Source organism: Girardinichthys multiradiatus, chromosome X (genome assembly GCF_021462225.1).
Source record: "Girardinichthys multiradiatus isolate DD_20200921_A chromosome X, DD_fGirMul_XY1, whole genome shotgun sequence".
Lineage (NCBI taxonomy): Eukaryota > Metazoa > Chordata > Actinopteri > Cyprinodontiformes > Goodeidae > Girardinichthys > Girardinichthys multiradiatus.
This window is the reverse complement of record NC_061817.1, coordinates 2447024-2465957: the sequence shown is the minus strand read 5'-3', so window position 1 is coordinate 2465957 and position 18934 is coordinate 2447024. Positions and strand designations below refer to the sequence as shown.

The 18934-nt window shown below is 40.3% G+C and overlaps 1 protein-coding gene across 5 annotated transcripts in view; it reads left to right on the top strand.

The window, feature by feature from the left end:
- LOC124863320 (battenin-like) overlaps positions 1-18570 on the top strand; it is a 29749-nt gene extending 11179 nt beyond the window's left edge. For 2 of the 5 annotated variants that reach the window (XM_047357654.1, XM_047357655.1), the window contains 9 exons: positions 1721-1793; positions 3149-3292; positions 10882-11021; positions 12041-12093; positions 12174-12242; positions 12425-12480; positions 12572-12665; positions 14741-14881; positions 15658-18141. In XM_047357654.1, coding sequence (XP_047213610.1) covers positions 1721-1793; positions 3149-3292; positions 10882-11021; positions 12041-12093; positions 12174-12242; positions 12425-12480; positions 12572-12665; positions 14741-14881; positions 15658-15774 — 887 coding nt within the window. In that variant the 3' untranslated portion in view covers positions 15775-18141. Of the gene's footprint in view, positions 1-1720; positions 1794-3148; positions 3293-10881; positions 11022-12040; positions 12094-12173; positions 12243-12424; positions 12481-12571; positions 12666-14740; positions 14882-15657; positions 18142-18161 lie in introns of those variants that run through there. The other 3 variants (XR_007037108.1, XM_047357657.1, XM_047357656.1) reach the window with 3 other exon arrangements.
- The last annotated feature ends 364 nt before the right edge of the window (positions 18571-18934 follow it).

Genomic DNA, 18934 nt, shown 5'->3' with positions numbered 1-18934 from the left:
TAAATTAGGGCTCAGAGAAAGGACTGAAGTAGAAAGTTGGTGATACAGGTCCTTCTCAAAATATTAGCATATTGTGATAAAGTTCATTATTTTCCATAATGTCATGATGAAAATGTAACATTCATATATTTTAGCTTCATTGCACACTAACTGAAATATTTCAGGTCTTTTATTGTCTTAATACGGATGATTTTGGCATACAGCTCATGAAAACCCAAAATTCCTATCTCACAAAATTAGCATATCATTAAAAGGGTCTCTAAACGAGCTATGAACCTAATCATCTGAATCAACGAGTTAACTCTAAACACCTGCAAAAGATTCCTGAGGCCTTTAAAACTCCCAGCCTGGTTCATCACTCAAAACCCCAATCATGGGTAAGACTGCCGACCTGACTGCTGTCCAGAAGGCCACTATTGACACCCTCAAGCAAGAAGGTAAGACACAGAAAGACATTTCTGAACGAATAGGCTGTTCCCAGAGTGCTGTATCAAGGCACCTCAGTGGGAAGTCTGTGGGAAGGAAAAAGTGTGGCAGAAAACGCTGCACAACGAGAAGAGGTGACCGGACCCTGAGGAAGATTGTGGAGAAGGGCCGATTCCAGACCTTGGGGGACCTGCGGAAGCAGTGGACTGAGTCTGGAGTAGAAACATCCAGAGCCACTGTGCACAGGCGTGTGCAGGAAATGGGCTACAGGTGCCGCATTCCCCAGGTCAAGCCACTTTTGAACCAGAAACAGCGGCAGAAGCGCCTGACCTGGGCTACAGAGAAGCAGCACTGGACTGTTGCTCAGTGGTCCAAAGTACTTTTTTCGGATGAAAGCAAATTCTGCATGTCATTCGGAAATCAAGGTGCCAGAGTCTGGAGGAAGACTGGGGAGAAGGAAATGCCAAAATGCCAGAAGTCCAGTGTCAAGTACCCACAGTCAGTGATGGTCTGGGGTGCCGTGTCAGCTGCTGGTGTTGGTCCACTGTGTTTTATCAAGGGCAGGGTCAATGCAGCTAGCTATCAGGAGATTTTGGAGCACTTCATGCTTCCATCTGCTGAAAAGCTTTATGGAGATGAAGATTTCATTTTTCAGCACGACCTGGCACCTGCTCACAGTGCCAAAACCACTGGTAAATGGTTTACTGACCATGGTATCACTGTGCTCAATTGGCCTGCCAACTCTCCTGACCTGAACCCCATAGAGAATCTGTGGGATATTGTGAAGAGAACGTTGAGAGACTCAAGACCCAACACTCTGGATGAGCTAAAGGCCGCTATCGAAGCATCCTGGGCCTCCATAAGACCTCAACAGTGCCACAGGCTGATTGCCTCCATGCCACGCCGCATTGAAGCAGTCATTTCTGCAAAAGGATTCCTGACCAAGTATTGAGTGCATAACTGTACATGATTATTTGAAGGTTGACGTTTTTTGTATTAAAAACACTTTTATTTTATTGGTCGGATGAAATATGCTAATTTTGTGAGATAGGAATTTTGGGTTTTCATGAGCTGTATGCCAAAATCATCCGTATTAAGACAATAAAAGACCTGAAATATTTCAGTTAGTGTGCAATGAATCTAAAATATATGAATGTTAAATTTTCATCATTACATTATGGAAAATAATGAACTTTATCACAATATGCTAATATTTTGAGAAGGACCTGTATTTGTATGATGACATGTAGTAGAAAGTTCCTCCATTCATACCAGGCTCTCTGTGTTGTTATAGGAGTGATCTTTGCCAGTATAAGCTCTGGACTGGGAGAACTATCTTTCCTGTCTCTTAGTGTCTTCTTCGACAGGTAAAAATATTATTTATTTCTTTTTATTTTTTAAGGTACACTTTGATCTGTGTCTAACACATAACCAAGAGTGGGGTTGCACTACAGGCTGCAGGAAAACATGCGATAATGCTGGTGAATGTCATGATAATGATGTAACTCATATCTGAACTAAACATTAATCTCTTTCTATAGTGATTGATCTACCTAGCAACTGAAAAAAACATATTCAGGATTTCCATGTAATCCACGTGGTTTTGTTAAAAATTGTAACTTCCTCCTTCAGTTTGTTTTGGCAGAGAAACAACTTAGTTTTAGTTTCTTAATGACTTTACTAGAATACCTTAAGGCCCCCCTAAAACAGTTTCCCCTGCTTCTCTCAAGCAGCACCAAATACATTATTGGCATGGAGAGTACAAGGTGGTTGTTTAATTAACTAGTATTTATTGCAGTTTTTAGCAATATTTATATTGCATATAGTGATATTACAATAACTAAATTTGCAATATGTTGTGCAGCCCTTGCACAGAGCTGCATAAAGCATGGTTTACAATGCTATGTTTATGGTTAAGGTGCTCTGATTAGCTGAGACGTACATCCAGTTGAGTCTGTGGCTATAGAATAACTGATGTTAACGGACACTCAACCCAATCTAACTGAGCTTAAACTATTTTAACATAAGAAGGGGCAACAATGTTTGTTGCACAAAGCTTGTAGGAGCATATAGGGCTACACATTATGTGGCAAAACTATTGCTAGCGCAGTATCACTTTATGCAGTATCAGTATACTGAAATAAATACTACCTACGAATTAAAATACCATGCAGTCATGCTCTCTGTACTAGAAATATTATGCTTGTTGTTTTTATACAGGATAAAAAAGGTTTACAAGGTTACATGGTGGTACGATATGTAATGTATGCTTGCAAAGAACCCAAAGCAGAGACAGTAATATTCTTGAGTTAAGTATTTATTTATCACAAGTTATATTGTTATCACAGTATTCCCAAACATTAATGCATATTGCATGTTTTGTGCAGCTCTTGGGGCATATCCCCAAAGACCTGCAGCTGCAATTACACTGAGAGGTGGGTGGACAGTATTAACCAAGGGAGGCTGTAAATTAAAGTAATAATAATAAAAAACATAATACAAATTATTATTCTTATTCTGCTTCACAGTTATGAGCTCCTTTGTGTAGTTCTGTCACATAAATTTCCAAGAAAATATATTGAAGTTTTTGGTTGTAAGGCGAAAAAGATTAACGGGTGTGAATACCTTTGCAATATATATAGCTTTTTTTAAATCCATTGTATAATATTAAGTGTAGACCCTTACATTGGGGTTAGTAACAGTGCTCTACCTTCTTCCTCAGGAATGTTTTGGAAGGCTGGGGGTCTGGGACTGGTGGCGCTGGTGTTGCTGGCTCCTTTCTCTACTCAGGCCTCATCCAAGTGGGTCTGTCACCCCAGATCACACTATGTATCATGCTGGTTGTCCCGTTTGCAATGCTGGTTAGGTAAGTGTTGAAATGCTGTGATTAAAAAATCTGTTACTTCTGTCATAGTTTCATTCAAAGAAGTGTTTAAAATGTGTTCATGGTCTGTCCCTTTTTAAATTCAGGAAAGCAGTCATTCAGCCATTCATGATATAATTAAGATGTCTCCTTCAGATCATGTTCACAAGCCACTTGAGACAATTTTTAAAAAATTTTTTAAGTTTTTCTTATGTAAAAAAACAGAATATTGAAGTGACATCAGAGCATTATTCTGTGGAGATGTCATAGAAAACAGTTTCGGATGTTATCTGGTTTTATGTCTAAAACACCAACATTCTGCTCTCTGTAGTCCCTAACAAACCTTCATCCGAGCTTATTGACTTTAATTATCAGCATTATCTAGATGTACAGATAGTTTATGTCTAATTAGGGATTAATGAATTAGAAAGTCTTGCAATGGTGATAATAATGGTAAATATTGCGATGATGATATCTGTTGTGATATATTTGCCATCTGTGCTTCCATTGCTCTGTGACCTTTAGCATTTTGGATCGTGTCATTAATGTTCAGTGTAAGCATTAGCTGCCATTGGATTCTGTCCTACTGGCTAAATAAAGGTGATTCTGATTCTATATATTACATTAGCATGAAAAACACTTGGAATATACGCATTTGGACAAAATTGTTGGTACCACTTTGTTAATGACCAAAAAATGGTCACTGAAATAACTTTAAATCTAACAAAAGTAATAGTAAATAAAAATGTTCTGAAAATCAACCAATGAAAATCAAACATTGGTTTTTAATTGTGGTTCAACAGAATCATTTTAAAAAACAAACTCATGAAACAGGCCTGGAGAAAAATGATGGTACCCTAGAAAAGATTTTGACCAAAGGGACATGTTAAACTAAGGTGTCCTCTAATTAGCATTACAGGTGTCTTCAAACTCGTAATCAGTCAGTCTGCCTATTTTAAAGGGTGACAAGTGGTCACTGTGATGTTTGGTGACATGGTGTGTACCACACTGAACATGGACCAGAGGAAGCGAAGGAGAGAGTTGTCTCAGGAGATTAGAAAGAAAATTATAGACTAGCATGTTAAAGGTAAAGGCAAGAAGACCATCTCCCAGCAGCATGATGTTCCTGTGACTACAGTTGAACATATTAATAAAAGGTTTAAGGTTCACAATCTCCCTGGCCGTGGCCGCAGGAGGAAGAATTATGACTAATTGAAGAGAAATGTAATATGAATGGTAACCAAAGAGCCAAGAACCTCCAAAGAAATTAAAGGCGATCTCAAAAATCAAGGTTACATCAGTGTCGGATCCCACCATCCGTCGTTGCATGAGCTAAAGTGGACTTCATGGGAGACAACCAAGGGAAAAACTGTGTCATCTGTCTTCAGCAAGGCACATTAGCTCTATCTTCCAGGGCTTAGGTGTGTGGGGTTGCCGGTATGCCCGGTCTTTGGCGTGCTGTGGTGGGCTTCCTCCGATGCTTCCTTTGGGTGGGTCAAGCAGTGGAGCATGTCTTGTGCCGGCATTGAGAAAGGAATTCATTGGGGGGTTGGGACTGTTTCATCCTGGGATGGCTCTGGTTGGCGGGCTCGTTTGGACCAGGTAGACCCCTCCTTTGTACATGGCCCCCACTCCGGATGGGGACGGGGGTCATTAGGGACCAGGGTCAAGGTGGGGGGTCGGGATCTGGACCGGGGTTGCTCGCGTTCGGGCGGTGCCGGCACTAGTCTGGGCTGGTGCTAGGGCGGTCTGCCTGTCTCTGCCCCGGAAGGAAGGGGACTGCCTCCTGAGTCTGGGGGCTGTTTGCTCCTCTGGGGTATCGGCACCTGGACCTGGGAGTATAAAGTATGTATGGGGAGTGTGAGTGAATGTACGTCGTCCATTGTTGTGTGTTTTTACGTTGGGTGTGTGAGGGTAGGAATGTGTGATTGTGAATGTGTGTACCTGTTTTTGTGTCATGTTGGGTCTTGGGCTAGTCCCCCTTCTGGATCAGTTTACCGTATTTTCCGCACTATAAGGCGCACTTAAAAACCTTAAATGTTTTCAAAAAATGACAGTGTGCCTTGTAATCCGGAGCGCCTTATATATGGATCAATTGGTTAATTGGTTGATCCATACTGGTTGTACACGGTGCTCTGTCAAAATGTTTCAGTACGACTGGTAAACTACAAAGCCGCACCGCTTGCAGCATTACGGCTACCGTAGTCAGGGGTGTCGCCGAAGGAATAGCGGTAAACACCTGTACTGTGCTTAGTCCTAGTCCAACACCACTTGTGTGTGTATAACGTTTGAATGTACTGTTGCAGGAATTGCCTGAACTATATGTGATTAGAAGCTCAGTGTGTGGGGTGTATGTTTCGTGTGTGTATGGAAGATGTTGACATTACTCCTCCGGACAGAGGTGGCGCTGTGTGCTGCCGTAGCTGAGAATCAAGAGTGAAGGAGTGACGTCGGTATTATTGTGTGTGTGGGGTGGGTAGAGACGACGACCGGAGCAGCGGTGTATGAGCCTGTAAGCCCTGTGTTTTTACGTGCTGCAAAGTCATTAAAAAGAACCCCGAATCTCGTCAACAACTCAGTGTTTTGATGCTGTTTCTTCATGCTCAACTCAGCAACGTATGAGTGAGGGAGTTAACCCCGAGGAAACTAGTAACTTCGGCCCTGGAGAAAGCGTCTCCCCTGTGTCATCAGACTACGGTCAGGGGACAGAAACAGGAAAGGTTAACAGTACTAACGTTTGATTTAGTGCATCAAACTGTTTCTTTTACGTGTTTACTGAATCAGGGAAAAGTTCCCTTTCACGTTTTAACTAACGTTTGATTTCAACTTCAACTTCATAGACTCCAATGCATTCCTAACATGCGGTTGGCTCTATTCAATAGAATTCTATGTAGAGGAGACCTTACCATGAGAGTGAATGGAGTTATCAGAACGCTGGTTTGTAGTGTATTAATAAAGTTTGACTGACTGACTTATCTGACTGTTTTGTTGACATTTTTAGCACAGCTCCATCTAGTGGATGCATAACGCAACCCCAGTCAAACGTTTGACTGCAGTAGCTTCTATTCTATGCGCCTTATAATCCGGTGCGCCCTATATATGAAAAAAGTTCTAAAATAGTGCGGAAAATACGGTAACTATTTCCTCCCTGCAACACTACCTGTGGGTGGCCGGTGTCTCTGCCTGCTGGTGTGCTTGTGGTTCTTGGTGTCTGCGGCTGGGTGCTTTGGTGTGTGCCGGCTCACTCCTGGTGATTGTTTGCCGGGGGTCTGGGTCCCTGGGCTCTGTCGTTCCTCTTCTTGGGGAGTGATGTGTCCCGGGGTCTTGGGTCTCTGGGTCCATAGCTGGATCTGCTCTGGTGTAGATGGCTGCTGCCGGGGCCTGTGGGCTCATCGCTGCAGCTTCCTGGGGCGTCCGCACTGTGGCTGCTGGGTGATTCCCCTGGGACTCTACTCTGCTCTTCTCTCGGGGGTTGCGGTTGTCCCGGCAGCGGTTCTCCTGGGGTTCCTGTGCTCTGGGGGGCCTTTGGGTGTGTGTGGCTCGGATCTCCTCTGTGCCTGTCTCGGGTTCAGGGGGCAGGTATGTGGCTCCTCACACTCGCTATTGCATATTTTTATGGAGAAACCTTGTATACACAAGCACGCTTACACTTAAATCCACAGATACATAGATGTTCTATATTGAGCCGCAGTTACCACTAAATACACCTTGCATTCATTAGTACAGTGCCCATTTTGGTAACAATCTTGTTATTATACATGTTTCTTCGGTGTAGAAGCAATCTTCTAGGGTGCTATCTCGTGATCTCATCCTTCTTTCTCTCCATTCATTCATCCTTCTTTCCCTTTTTCATTTTTGCCCCACCTCTCTCTCTTTGTTGCTTTTTGTTTCTGTCTCTGTGTCCATAACAATTAATATAATCCCAAAGCTGTTTCGAATAAAGTTTTTGTTCTTCCATAAATATCAAGCAGAACATTAAAGCGTTAGCTGTAATGCTCCACTTGTGAAAGTAAAGCTGTTGGGCTTCTTCTTGGCACTCAGACAACAATTCTGACTCTGCCAATTCTCTGCCAGACAGGACACAAGACAAAAAAAAAAAGGAAACGTGCCCCTTGTCTACCGGCTTTATTTAGCCCTGCTCCACTCCGCTCAGCCCGCTTTGCGAGCATTTCCATTACTGTTTTCTATGTTCCAGTACCTACTTTTATCGTCCCTGCTCTTCAGCAGGTACGGGGCTGAGAAGGGACCATGTGTGACATGAACAGACTGCTGTTCACTGACTGGCTATGGGAACAGGAGAAATGAGAGGGTTTTTGCTGAGGTAAAATTGATTCAATTCAATTTAATTCAGTTTTATTTATATAGCACCAATTCACAACACATGTCATCTCAAGGCACTTTACAAAGTCAATTCAATCCGATCATACAGATTTCAAGTCGGGTACGTACATTCCAATTAATTCTAATCCTATCAGTCAGTGCAGTCAGATTTAGTTTATTTTTCAAATTGGTTAAAAGGTTTCTATCTTTTTCCATCTCCCTTCCTTGAACCGCCACCTTAACGTGGTGGAGGGGTTTGAGTGCTCGAATGATCCTAGAGGCTATGTTGGCTGGGGCTTAAATGCCCTTGGTAGGGTCTCCCATGGCAAACAGGCTCTGGGTGACGGGTCAGACAAAGAGCAGTTCAAGACACCTTCATGAGGACCAATAAATCGAGGCACGTGACGCCGCCCAGTCCGGAGCCAGGGTCCCACCCTGGAGCCAGGCCTGGTGACGAGACTTGTCAGAGAGCACCTGGTGGCCAGATTGCTCCTTGCTGGACCCAGCCGGGCCAAGCCCGAACGAGAGATGCGAGGCCAACCCCCAGTGGGCCCACCACCTGCAGGGGGAACCATGAGGGACCGGTGCAATGTCCTGATCTCCGGATGCTAAGGCTGGCTCTATGAACGTGGAATGTCATCTCGCTGGGGGGGAAGCCCGTAGCTGTGGCTGTAAGGTCTGCGGTGCCTGTCGTGGCGGCAATCCCCAAACCCGTTGGTGGACGGGTGGCGGGGCACTCCCTTAGAGATAGGGTGAGGAGCTCAGCCATCTGGGAGTGGCTCTGAGTAGAGCCAAGAACGGGTATTTTATCAAAGGAGACCCAGCAGATTGCATCGAGTCAGTGACTTGCAGCATTCACTTCTCCTGGATGAGCATGTAGAGACAGTGGACAGTCACTTGCATTGACTTTGCAGCAATCCCTCATACTGAGCATGCATATAGTGACAGTGGAGAGGAAAACTCCTTTTTAACAGGAAGAAACCTCCAGCAGAATCAGGCTCAACGTAAGCAGCCATCTGCCACAACCGACTGGGGGTTTGAGAGAACAGAGCAGAGACACAAAAAGAACACAAAAGCACTGATCCAGGGGTACTTTCTATAGGAAATAAAAGTAAAATATTAATGGTTATATAGCTCCTTTAATGGCTTAATCTGGGAAAGAAAGGCAGCTAAGCAGATTAACTCTGAGCCAGTTTTCAAGTCTAGAGTATGAAAGAGAGCACATGCAGTTAGTCACAGTGGAAGCTCAGCCAGTAGCTAAGTCTAGAAGAGATGGGGTTCAATACTAAAAGACAGGGCCAAGTGTATCATCTGTACAAGGTGACCATTAAGTTGTTGGCAGCAGAGGCTTGGGAGATGTCCCCTCCAGGAAGGTGCCACAGTTAAACTCAGAGTCAGGCCAGATGTAGCTTCTAGAAAGAGAAAAAACAGAGAGAGAACATAGTTAAAATATTTAATAACAGCAAATAACGCAAAATCGGAGAGTAGTATGAGAATGTAGCAGAGAGAGTGAAAGTGGTCATTATGTCCTCCAGCAGTCTAAGCCTATACAGAGATAGCTCAGAATAACCCAAGTCGACATAACTATAAGCTTTATCAAAAAGGACCATACCATAAATAAAATAATAATACAATAAAACTCATGAACGACTACAATAATAACTTGACTCTAACCCTAACCCTCAGGACTACAAAAGCCAAAGTGGGTTATGCTGAAACATAATCTTATTTACAAATCATAAACCATGCCTGAAGGCTGAAAGACACGAAAATCGATTCATCAGCTTTTTGAATTACACACAGGTAGGTGGTGCCGTATTTAATAAAATCCTAAATCAGCTGAACACATAAAATGAGCTGTTCAGACACACAAACATTTCCCCGAAAAAACACCAATCAATTCCACCACCAAACAGCATGTTTGGTTCGGACATGTACTGATGGCCCCTAAGCAAACTAGCGTCTGCAGGAGGAGGGAGCAGGCAGAGAGCAGCTGCCTGTAATCAGACTGCCTGCAGATCAAACGGGAGAAAGATCCCGCTGAATCCATCGTGCATGAATATCCAATATCCAACCTAAAACTAACTTCACCGGGGTTAGAAGTCTGCGGTTTTGCTCTTTAAAGTTCTTGTCCTCCTTATTTCCATGGCTGAGACAAAAACCTTCTGATAAAGCCCCAAATTTTAACTTCTTCAGGTAAACGTAGGAGCTCTACAATTCCAGACAGCAGCATCTCTCCTGTGAGCTGAAACATGCGGTCTGGAGAAGGCACCCTACAAAGCTGAGACAATTGGAGCAGTTTGCTCATGAGTTGTGGGCTAAAATAGGTGCACAGGTCTCATTGACAGTTACAGAAATTGTTTGATTGCAATGATTGCCTCAAAAGGTTCTGCAACAAAATATTAAGTTAAAGGTACTAGTGTATTAGCAAACGGCTACTGCAGTCTAAACAGTCCTTTGCGATATGAATATTGTAAACACTGATAGTGCGATGACGATATGCTTGCGTTATATTGTGCAGCTCTAGATCAAATAATAATTAATGAAATTATTGTAAAGAGAGTACAAACCCTTTTTAGATTAAAGAGCTTTGATTTGATTTCAGGTAAAATAAAATATTGAATAATTATTTTAAGGGTCATTTTTAGAACACAAAGATTATGTCAGAAATATCTTACAGAATTTGAGTAATATTCCCCTTTTAAAAAGCATATCTTCAAAATCTTTTATAAGACTAATCCTAACAATTAATTTAGGAGTTTCCTACTTGTCTTCATGGAACAGAAATAATTGTGTTTTATGATTTACTGTTGGCATATTTTAGCTGTTTTTATCATAAGGCTATTCCCAGCAGCTATCTTACTCCCTAAACTTTCAAATCTCACTGTAGCCAATAGACTCCAACCACACTCTGTGCTCAATCTCAACAGCTGGAACAAGAGATTCACCTGCTGCAGCTAAAATAGATCAGCCATTAAAATGTAGAAGTTTAAATCATGGTTAGGTTCTAAAACAGTATCCCAAGCTTTGAATATCTCACACATGAACTGACAGGTCAGTCTAGGAGCGCATTAACCAGAGAAGAAGCCAAGAGGCCCATGGTAACTCTGGTGGAGCCGCATATGGGCTTTATTGTGGGACAGTAGGCTGAAAGATGTTGCACCCTTAAAACTCATTTGAAGTGGGAACATACACTGCTAAGAAGAATTGACATCCAATAGAATCGTTAGGTTCATGTGTGTCTCTTGTTTCTGTTCTGACTCCATCATCAGCTATTTTGGTGTGCTGGCTCCTGTACCTTCTTTACCTCAGTGGAGGAGGTCAGAGTTGGAGTATGCAGCTGTGGATTCTGAGGAACAACAGCAGCTGATGGATGAATCAGAAGATGAGGAACAGGAGACTTCAGCTTCAGGTAAATGTCATAAATTCACAACAGCCTGCTTAATACCAAAAACAGAATTTCAAGACATACTTGATTTTGTAGTTGCTCGATCAGAATTTGACATCACTTTGAGTTAGGCAATATCATATATTAGAGGACAGATACGTTTTCCATTGGTGTTATCTGATATTACTGAAATGTATGTTTGGAGGAAAAACTGCTGATCTTTAGTTTGACTAGAGACCGATAACAGTTACTAATGTCTAAATCAGCATTTCTACTTCCTCAGATGTGCGTTTTATCATAGAATGTAGTTGGTGTGAACTAATCTATCTTTAATGTTTCAGAGGAAGTGATAAGAATGTTTGATTGGCTTTAAAAAAATATTTTCTGTTTGAAAACCAGTTTGAGTCCTCTGTACAACATAAGCAGGATACCAATAACTGTGACAGGTTGATGGAGCTTCTGGCGAGGGTTTACTAAAGTAATGTATGGGTAAGAGTCATTTAACCATAGTTACACTAGAAACTAAGCCTCCTCAGGACTTTAAATGATCTGGTAGATACTAGGTCTCATATAAATTCAATTCTGGGAAATCTATCTAGCAAACTATCTTGTCTTGATTCTACAAAGAGCAATTACAAAAATCTGGAAGATGTGTCTGAAAGTCTATCTGTTAGGACTAAGGAGGGTAGGTAGCAGTCAGGAACATCTGAATGGAAATGTATGACTGTCCTACAGGAGAATCTTTCATCTGAATGAACTCTTCACCCACCCACCCAACCAAACTTGGACACCTTAAAGTCCTGAACTTAGCTCCATCCGGCTTCCCATCAGGTCTGACAGCCTCCCTGTCAGACTTCCCTAAACACTTAAAACTGAAGCTAAACTCAACTTCAAAAAGAAGGAAAAATTACTGCACCGTGTTATTAACTGACACACATCCTCCACACTTTGACACACAATGAATATAGATGCAGTTTACATTTGCTGTGCTTTGTTACTGAATAGCTACACATGCTGTATTATCTTCCCATTGAATGTAACAGAGGACAGAACCAGGGGATCTGTTACCCTAAAGGAGAAGTACTATGTCATCAAAGTAAGTGCATGTCTCACATGACTGCAAGGTTTTATTCATTGTCAGCTTATATAATCATTCCATATCATTCCTGTGAGCAGGGTTTGGTACGGTTTGTTGCTCCACTGGGACTGGTCTACTTTGCTGAGTACTTCATCAACCAAGGCTTGGTAAGCTCTTTAGTGATCTCTGGCCTTACACCTATCTCATTGCATGCTGTAGGTTTGTGTAAGACGTTAGAGATGATCAGATGCAACCATCATAAAGAAAAAAGGAGAAGTTTAAACAAAAAAATTACTACAAACATTAATATTCATACAAAAATAATTTTGAATTTTATTGTATTTGTTAGATGGAACTCCTGTTTTTTCACAACTTTTTCCTATCGCATGCAGCACAGTATCGCTGGTTAGTAAAAGCATTTATTTTGTTTTATTTTAAGGCCCTATTTCATTCAGATTAAAGGTTTTGCTTGTTCATCATTTGTCTTTGTGCTTAGGTACCAGACCCTATACCAGGTTGGTGTGCTGGTGTCCCGATCCTCTCTGTATTGCATAAAGTTCAGGAGAGTGTGGATTTTCTCCTTGCTGCAGGTGAGAAATGGATCAAATACATATTTGGAAGTGCATAAGCTGTACATGACTACTGCTACCCATAACTGTGCTTGTAGTTGGTTTAAGGTTTATCAAATACAGCAAAGCTTCATATGGTAACATAGTCTGCTGAAAGGAGTTACAAATATACTTTCTAAATACTCAAAGTGCGAGAGCCTTGTAGCAGCAGACCGGCTCAGAAGGTGTAGTTGCTGAAAAATGACACCAGGCAGAATCTTTTCCTACAAATTTGTTGATAACTTGTTTATAAGTTATTCAACTCAGATCAAAATTGTGAGGATTTGATGCATCTTGATTTACTGTTGACTGTAGCAAACCTTTCTTTATTAGAGAAACATAGTTTTCTTCTTGTTATAATTAAGTTTCAATGGAAATTAAAGTAAGAAAATGAACAACACACTAATTACCAGGGCACACTTCTAAATTTGACAGTTTTGGCGTTTCTTACAGCAGGACAGGTAAAATAGAACCATTATGTCGTGTCTAGCTGGTTGTAGAATAAGACAAGTAAAACCTCTGACCTGGCTGGTGTCTGCAACCTTTACATTCCAAACAGCCATTTCTGTCCTCAGTCCATCTAAATAAAACTAATTTCAAGTCAAAAATGTCACATGACCTTTGGGGTAAAAGACAACTTCTAATTTCTATTATAGGAAATTTGTTGTAATTTTTAAAGAACCCTTTCAATTTTATTTCTGTTTTTAGGTTTTACAATGACAATAAACAACCATTTTGCAAAAGAGGGTGGATACATTTCCTTCTACAAAATGTTGATATTTGTGGAAAATTAAATTAAAAAGTCCATTGTTTCCAAGCTAATAAATAGAAAAATAGATCTAAAAAAAATATTTCTGGTACTTTTGGTATCATTCTTGTCTATAATTGAAAGCAGTTATTCCATCAAAAAAACCCTGCAATTTTTATTTAAAAACATTAGCTGGTTCCCTATTATGTTTAGCCGAAGTTCGAACAACTTGGATCCAATCACGCTATAAATGGAAAACACTGAAGAAAAGTTCCCAGTCTTACCCAGAGGTTTACCCTGAGGTCACATAATGCAATCCTGAATAACATTCCAAATGCGCTCTTCAGATGTCAGTTCGCATGTTCACTTGTTGCTATAGTAGATTATGGGAAGATATGAAAAGTTATGAACAAGTCTGATTTGTGTGGGTGGAGAAAAGGAACCCAGGAGTTAGCTTGGTTTAGGACAATATAGTGAGCTCCTTCGGACAGTCAGAGCCGAAGTGATGTTTGAGGCCGACCAAACAGCAGAAGATCAGAAATACCTCATCATACAGGCAGGCCTGGGATTTTAAGACTGCATCTGATAATAACTGTTTTGTTAATGATGATTTTAGCAAAGAATGTTAAATGATGTTGGACCTTTATTGCTGTAGGCTCATAAACACTTGACTGTGCCTTTGTGCAGTTCCTCTGTTATAGGACTGAAACTCTCAACTGTTGGTGTTACGTGTTTAGTTAGAACAAATTGCTTTCTTTTATATATAATAAAAACCAGAAATCAGAAATGCCAAGTTATGCTGTGGAAAAACCGTAAGAGCTGAGTGTCTTGGCTGGAATATAAAGTGTGGTACAAAAAGAGTTGTGTTAGCTGTTTTTTTCAAAAGATGCTAGAACTAAAGATTAGGACTTGTTTCTAAAACACAAACAAACCAAAAGAGGCGGAGCACCATTTTCAGGGGTTCAGTGAATGCAGCGTGATTGGATGTTGAAGATGAGGAGTGGAGGTGGCTGGTTTTCCATTTATTTTCTTTTTACTCTGAGAAAAGGTTCATTTACAGTTCAGTTACTGTACAGAACCCAGTTTTACATACTTATTACGTGAGAACTTATCAGTAGTCAGAGAGGTTTAACTCTTTCTGGTTTCATGGCAGTATCTGTGACTTTGTGTTAATGAGCAACACTCTGAAAGAACTTATTTTAAATATGTTGGCCCAATACAGGTGCTTACAGTTCTGCAGTTTCACTTTGTGTTTTGCAAAGACTCCATTTAAATGTTTAGCCCCTCTGCTGCTCTCTATCTGCCACAGGTGGTGAACGCAGTCTTCCTCCTGTTTGCTGTGCGCTTCCAGTTCCTGCCCAGCGCCTGGATTGTCTTGGTTATAATTCTCTATGAGGGTCTGCTTGGTGGAGCAGCCTATGTAAACACCTTCTACTTCATCAGCAAGGAGGTAACATCACCTGTCTGCCAGCACGTTTCTTATTTAAGAGTACGGAAAATAGAGGATGAAACAGAAAGTATGGACATTTTTACTGTTTTGAATCTATTTTTGCCATAAAAATGTATTTATATATACAGATGTGGACACATTTGTTGGCACTCTTGGTAATTATTGCAAAAAGTGGCAAATGAGTGGCCGTATGAGACTAAGATTGGGCTTGAGTTTGTATTAAACAGTTTCTCATACCCATTGGTGAGTATGGAAGAGGATCTGTGATGCTGTGGTCCTATTTCTCTGCCAAAGTCATTGGAAACCTTGTTAGATAGCATGGTATGTTGAACTCTCACAAATATCAGGAGATTTTAGAAAGATTAAATGGAAACAAGATCATCTTTGCATTGTACAGCAAAATAATAAGTTAAACATTATTCCCAAATAAATACACAAAATAAAATGGTTTACCAGACACAAAGTCAACCTTCTTCCATAATCATCTCAGTTGCAGAACTAAATTCTGTAGAGAACCTGTAGGCTGAGCCGAAGAGAAGGGAGCATCAGACAGGACCCAGGACTCATCTAGAGAGATTGTGTAAAAAAGAACGGTCAAAGAGAGTTTTTTTTCTAAAATTCTCAGTTTGAATTTATTCTTCAGCATTAAAAGATGCATTTATATGAAGACAATACCTTTTTGTTCACATCCTTACCAGGGTTGCCAAACATGTGTCTGCATCTGTTTATACACACACCTCTGAAGTGTTTCCTGATGGATGTCTTTTCTCCTACAGACTGAAAGCAGATACAGAGAGTTTGCCATGGGAACTGCCAGTGTGGGAGACAGTCTGGGAATAGCTCTGGCTGGACTTGTAGCTTTTCCTGTACATAAATACTTTTGTTCCCTGTGAGAAGCTCACACCCTAGCCAGCAGGAAGAACAAGCAACACACTGGAGGATTCCAGATACAGTATTCCTCCTGAATTCATTAACACCCGTTGCTGAATCCTCAACAACTGAGAAGTCACCTGACATAAGAATCTATTAAGCTTCCTACCCACAAAATAACAGTGAAAAGACCAATGATCCAGACTGACAGCTGGGTATATAAGCATTTCTTCACTGAGACAATTAGCATTAAAAGTCAATATATCTAGTTGTAAGTACTGATTTTACATCTTCTAACATTTGTAACATAAAGGGGCTTTTTTTTTTTCTAATTAGTTTCCTTTTTATGAGGATCTCAAATGGTATACTGGCCACACCAGTGCTTATATTTAGACCTGGGCTCCTCCAACAGGTGCTCATTTGAGGCCCTCAAGACTCGGCCATGTACACAAACAGTTAAAAGATCACACTGATACAATGGGACCAAACCAATCAGAACTTTAAGACGCAAGCATTAAAAGTTTTAAATCAATCCTAAACCTAGTGGGGAGCCAGTGAAGGGATTTAGGTATCACTGTTATGTGATCCTTTTTCCTAGTGTTTATGAGATGGGCAGCAGCATTCTGTAAGGTTTCAAAAGTGACTCAATAAAGACTGGTTTAGACCGAAAACAAGGAATTACTGTAATCCAGAAGCATGGACAACCTTTTCAAGGTCATTATGATCTAGCTTTCACTAGGAGCTGTAAGTAAAAGAAGCTTGTCCTAACCACATTGTTTATTCATTTGTCAAGTTTAAAATTTGAGTCAAAGAGCACACTGAGATTTCTAACAGTAGAAGTGAGAGAAGAATTAAGGCAAGCTGCTGTACTGTTCCCAAATACAATATGTTCAAATTTGTCCTGATTTAATGTAAAACAATTTAAGGAATTTTGAGCCAGTCACTGCTTAATATCTGAGATACAGACAGACAAAGAAGTAGTTGCCTCATCCCTGTCAGAATTTACTGGGAGATATATTTGTATGTCATCGACATAGCACTGAAAGGACAGTTTGACAATGACTGATCCAAGTGGTAGCATGTAAAGACAGAAAAGTAAGGGGCCAAGGATGGAGCCTTGTGGGACGCCATAAGAAAGAGGGGCAGTAGAAGAAGACAGGTCAACAATCATTACAAACAAGGATTTCTCTGTTAAGTATGAAGTAAACCGTTTAAGTGCCATACCTCGAATTCAAACATTGTGACTTAAACATGACAGAATTACTGTGTGATGCACTGTATCAATACTGAAGTGAGGTCAAACAGCACCAAGACAGTTGGGCATCTGGCATCGACATACAGTATCATTGTGGACTTTTAAGATGGCAGTCTCAGTGCTGTGATGGGATCTAAAACCAGATTAAAACATTTTAAAAAATACAATTAGTTTCTAGAAAGGACTGCAGATGATTAAAAACCGCCTTTGTAAAATTGTAGAAAGGGCAGGTGAAACAGGTCTAGAATTTGAAAGTACAGAGGAGTCCAAATACGAGTAGAGGTCTGACCACCGTTGGTCCAACTGTATTAAAAAAAACTCTTAAAAATAATAGTGATGATGTTTGCTAGTCCTGATGTAAGAAATGCTGCAGTGTAAAGTATGCACTTAAAAACTTTGATTTTCCTCAGTTAAATATGTTTACACTGAACAGTCAAGCTGGAAGCTCCTCATTAGATCAGTTTTACAGTGCCTTTAAAGATTAAATCCAGTTTTGTGTTTTATTACCAAGTGTAGTTTCTAAGGGCTATACACAGTCTTTCTATTTAAGCGCTCATCATTTGCTATTGTGCTATTTTAAACAGTGTTTTTTTGTCAAAACATTTGGGAAGGTTTCTGTTGATGGTAGGGTGAGTGGTCCAATTGGAAGAATGAACCTACTGAACTATGGCATATACTGTTGTACTTGTTCTATTTTATTTGAGGGTACTGATAGAACAGATTATTTAGTGAAGTTGAAACATTGAAACATTCTACAGTCATTTATTACAAATGGGACCAGTAGTAATTTCAGGTGGATCAGTTTTAGTAATCTGGAAAACACAATGTTCAGAACTTTAATGAATCAAAATCTCACCTTCTTTCAACTTTGTTAGTAATGATCATACAATTAGTTTATTACTCACAAGAGAACTGTAAATGAAATATTATTTAAGCACTAATAAACTTTTTAAAGATGTGCCTTGTTAGTTTAGAAATGTGTCTCCAAAATGAACCAATGTGCACAATCCTACTGACATGGAGCTTCCAGATTATGATGCCATAGCTGACATTTCTTATTTTTGTCAAGGTTTTTTTTTTTTAATCTTTTTTTTATGATTGTGATTTTTGCATGAATAAATAATGATTGAATTTTCTTGGGCTCTTGTTCTGCAGTAACCTTACACGCCAGTTATTGTAAATTATTTTATCTGGATCTGGGAATAAGAAAACTAAACCATGTTTCAGTTCCAAGTCTGAATCCAATGGGATTTACAGATCTACATGCTGACCAGGGTAACTACTGTGAATATTAGTGTTTCTCTAAGCAACATGTTTATTAGAGAAGGTTGTTTAGTATTGTGTGTGTGAATATATGTGACATACAGATAGTCAGAAATGCAAAAAACATTGTTTATCCCTGCTGCTATATGAATAAATTTGAATACAACACAGACATAATGGATTTTGGGGTTGGGGTAAGTAAGAAAACTCAACCAAACAATTCAGAGCCAAAATATAAGCTTTTTTAATCTTTGTTTTCTTACGGCATACCGCAACAAACTGAAAAGGTCCAAGTCCTGTTGTACTAGTGTTCGAAGTTAACATTAGGTATATTCCTGGAAAGCTTGGTATTCAATTATGTAAACGGTTGATAATCTGTTCTACTGGCAAATCGAACAGCGCCACAACTACGTGTTACAGCTTTCTGACCACAACCATGGCAACAAATCTGTCTTTGAATTTCCACCATATATATATACAGGGGTTGGACAATGAAACTGAAACACCTGTCATTTTAGTGTTGGTGGTTTCATGGCTAAATTGGACCAGCCTGGTAACCAGTCTTCATTGATTGCACATTGCACCAGTAAGAGCAGAGTGTGAAGGTTCAATTAGCAGGGTAAGAGCACAGTTTTGTTCAAAATATTGAAATGCACACAACATTA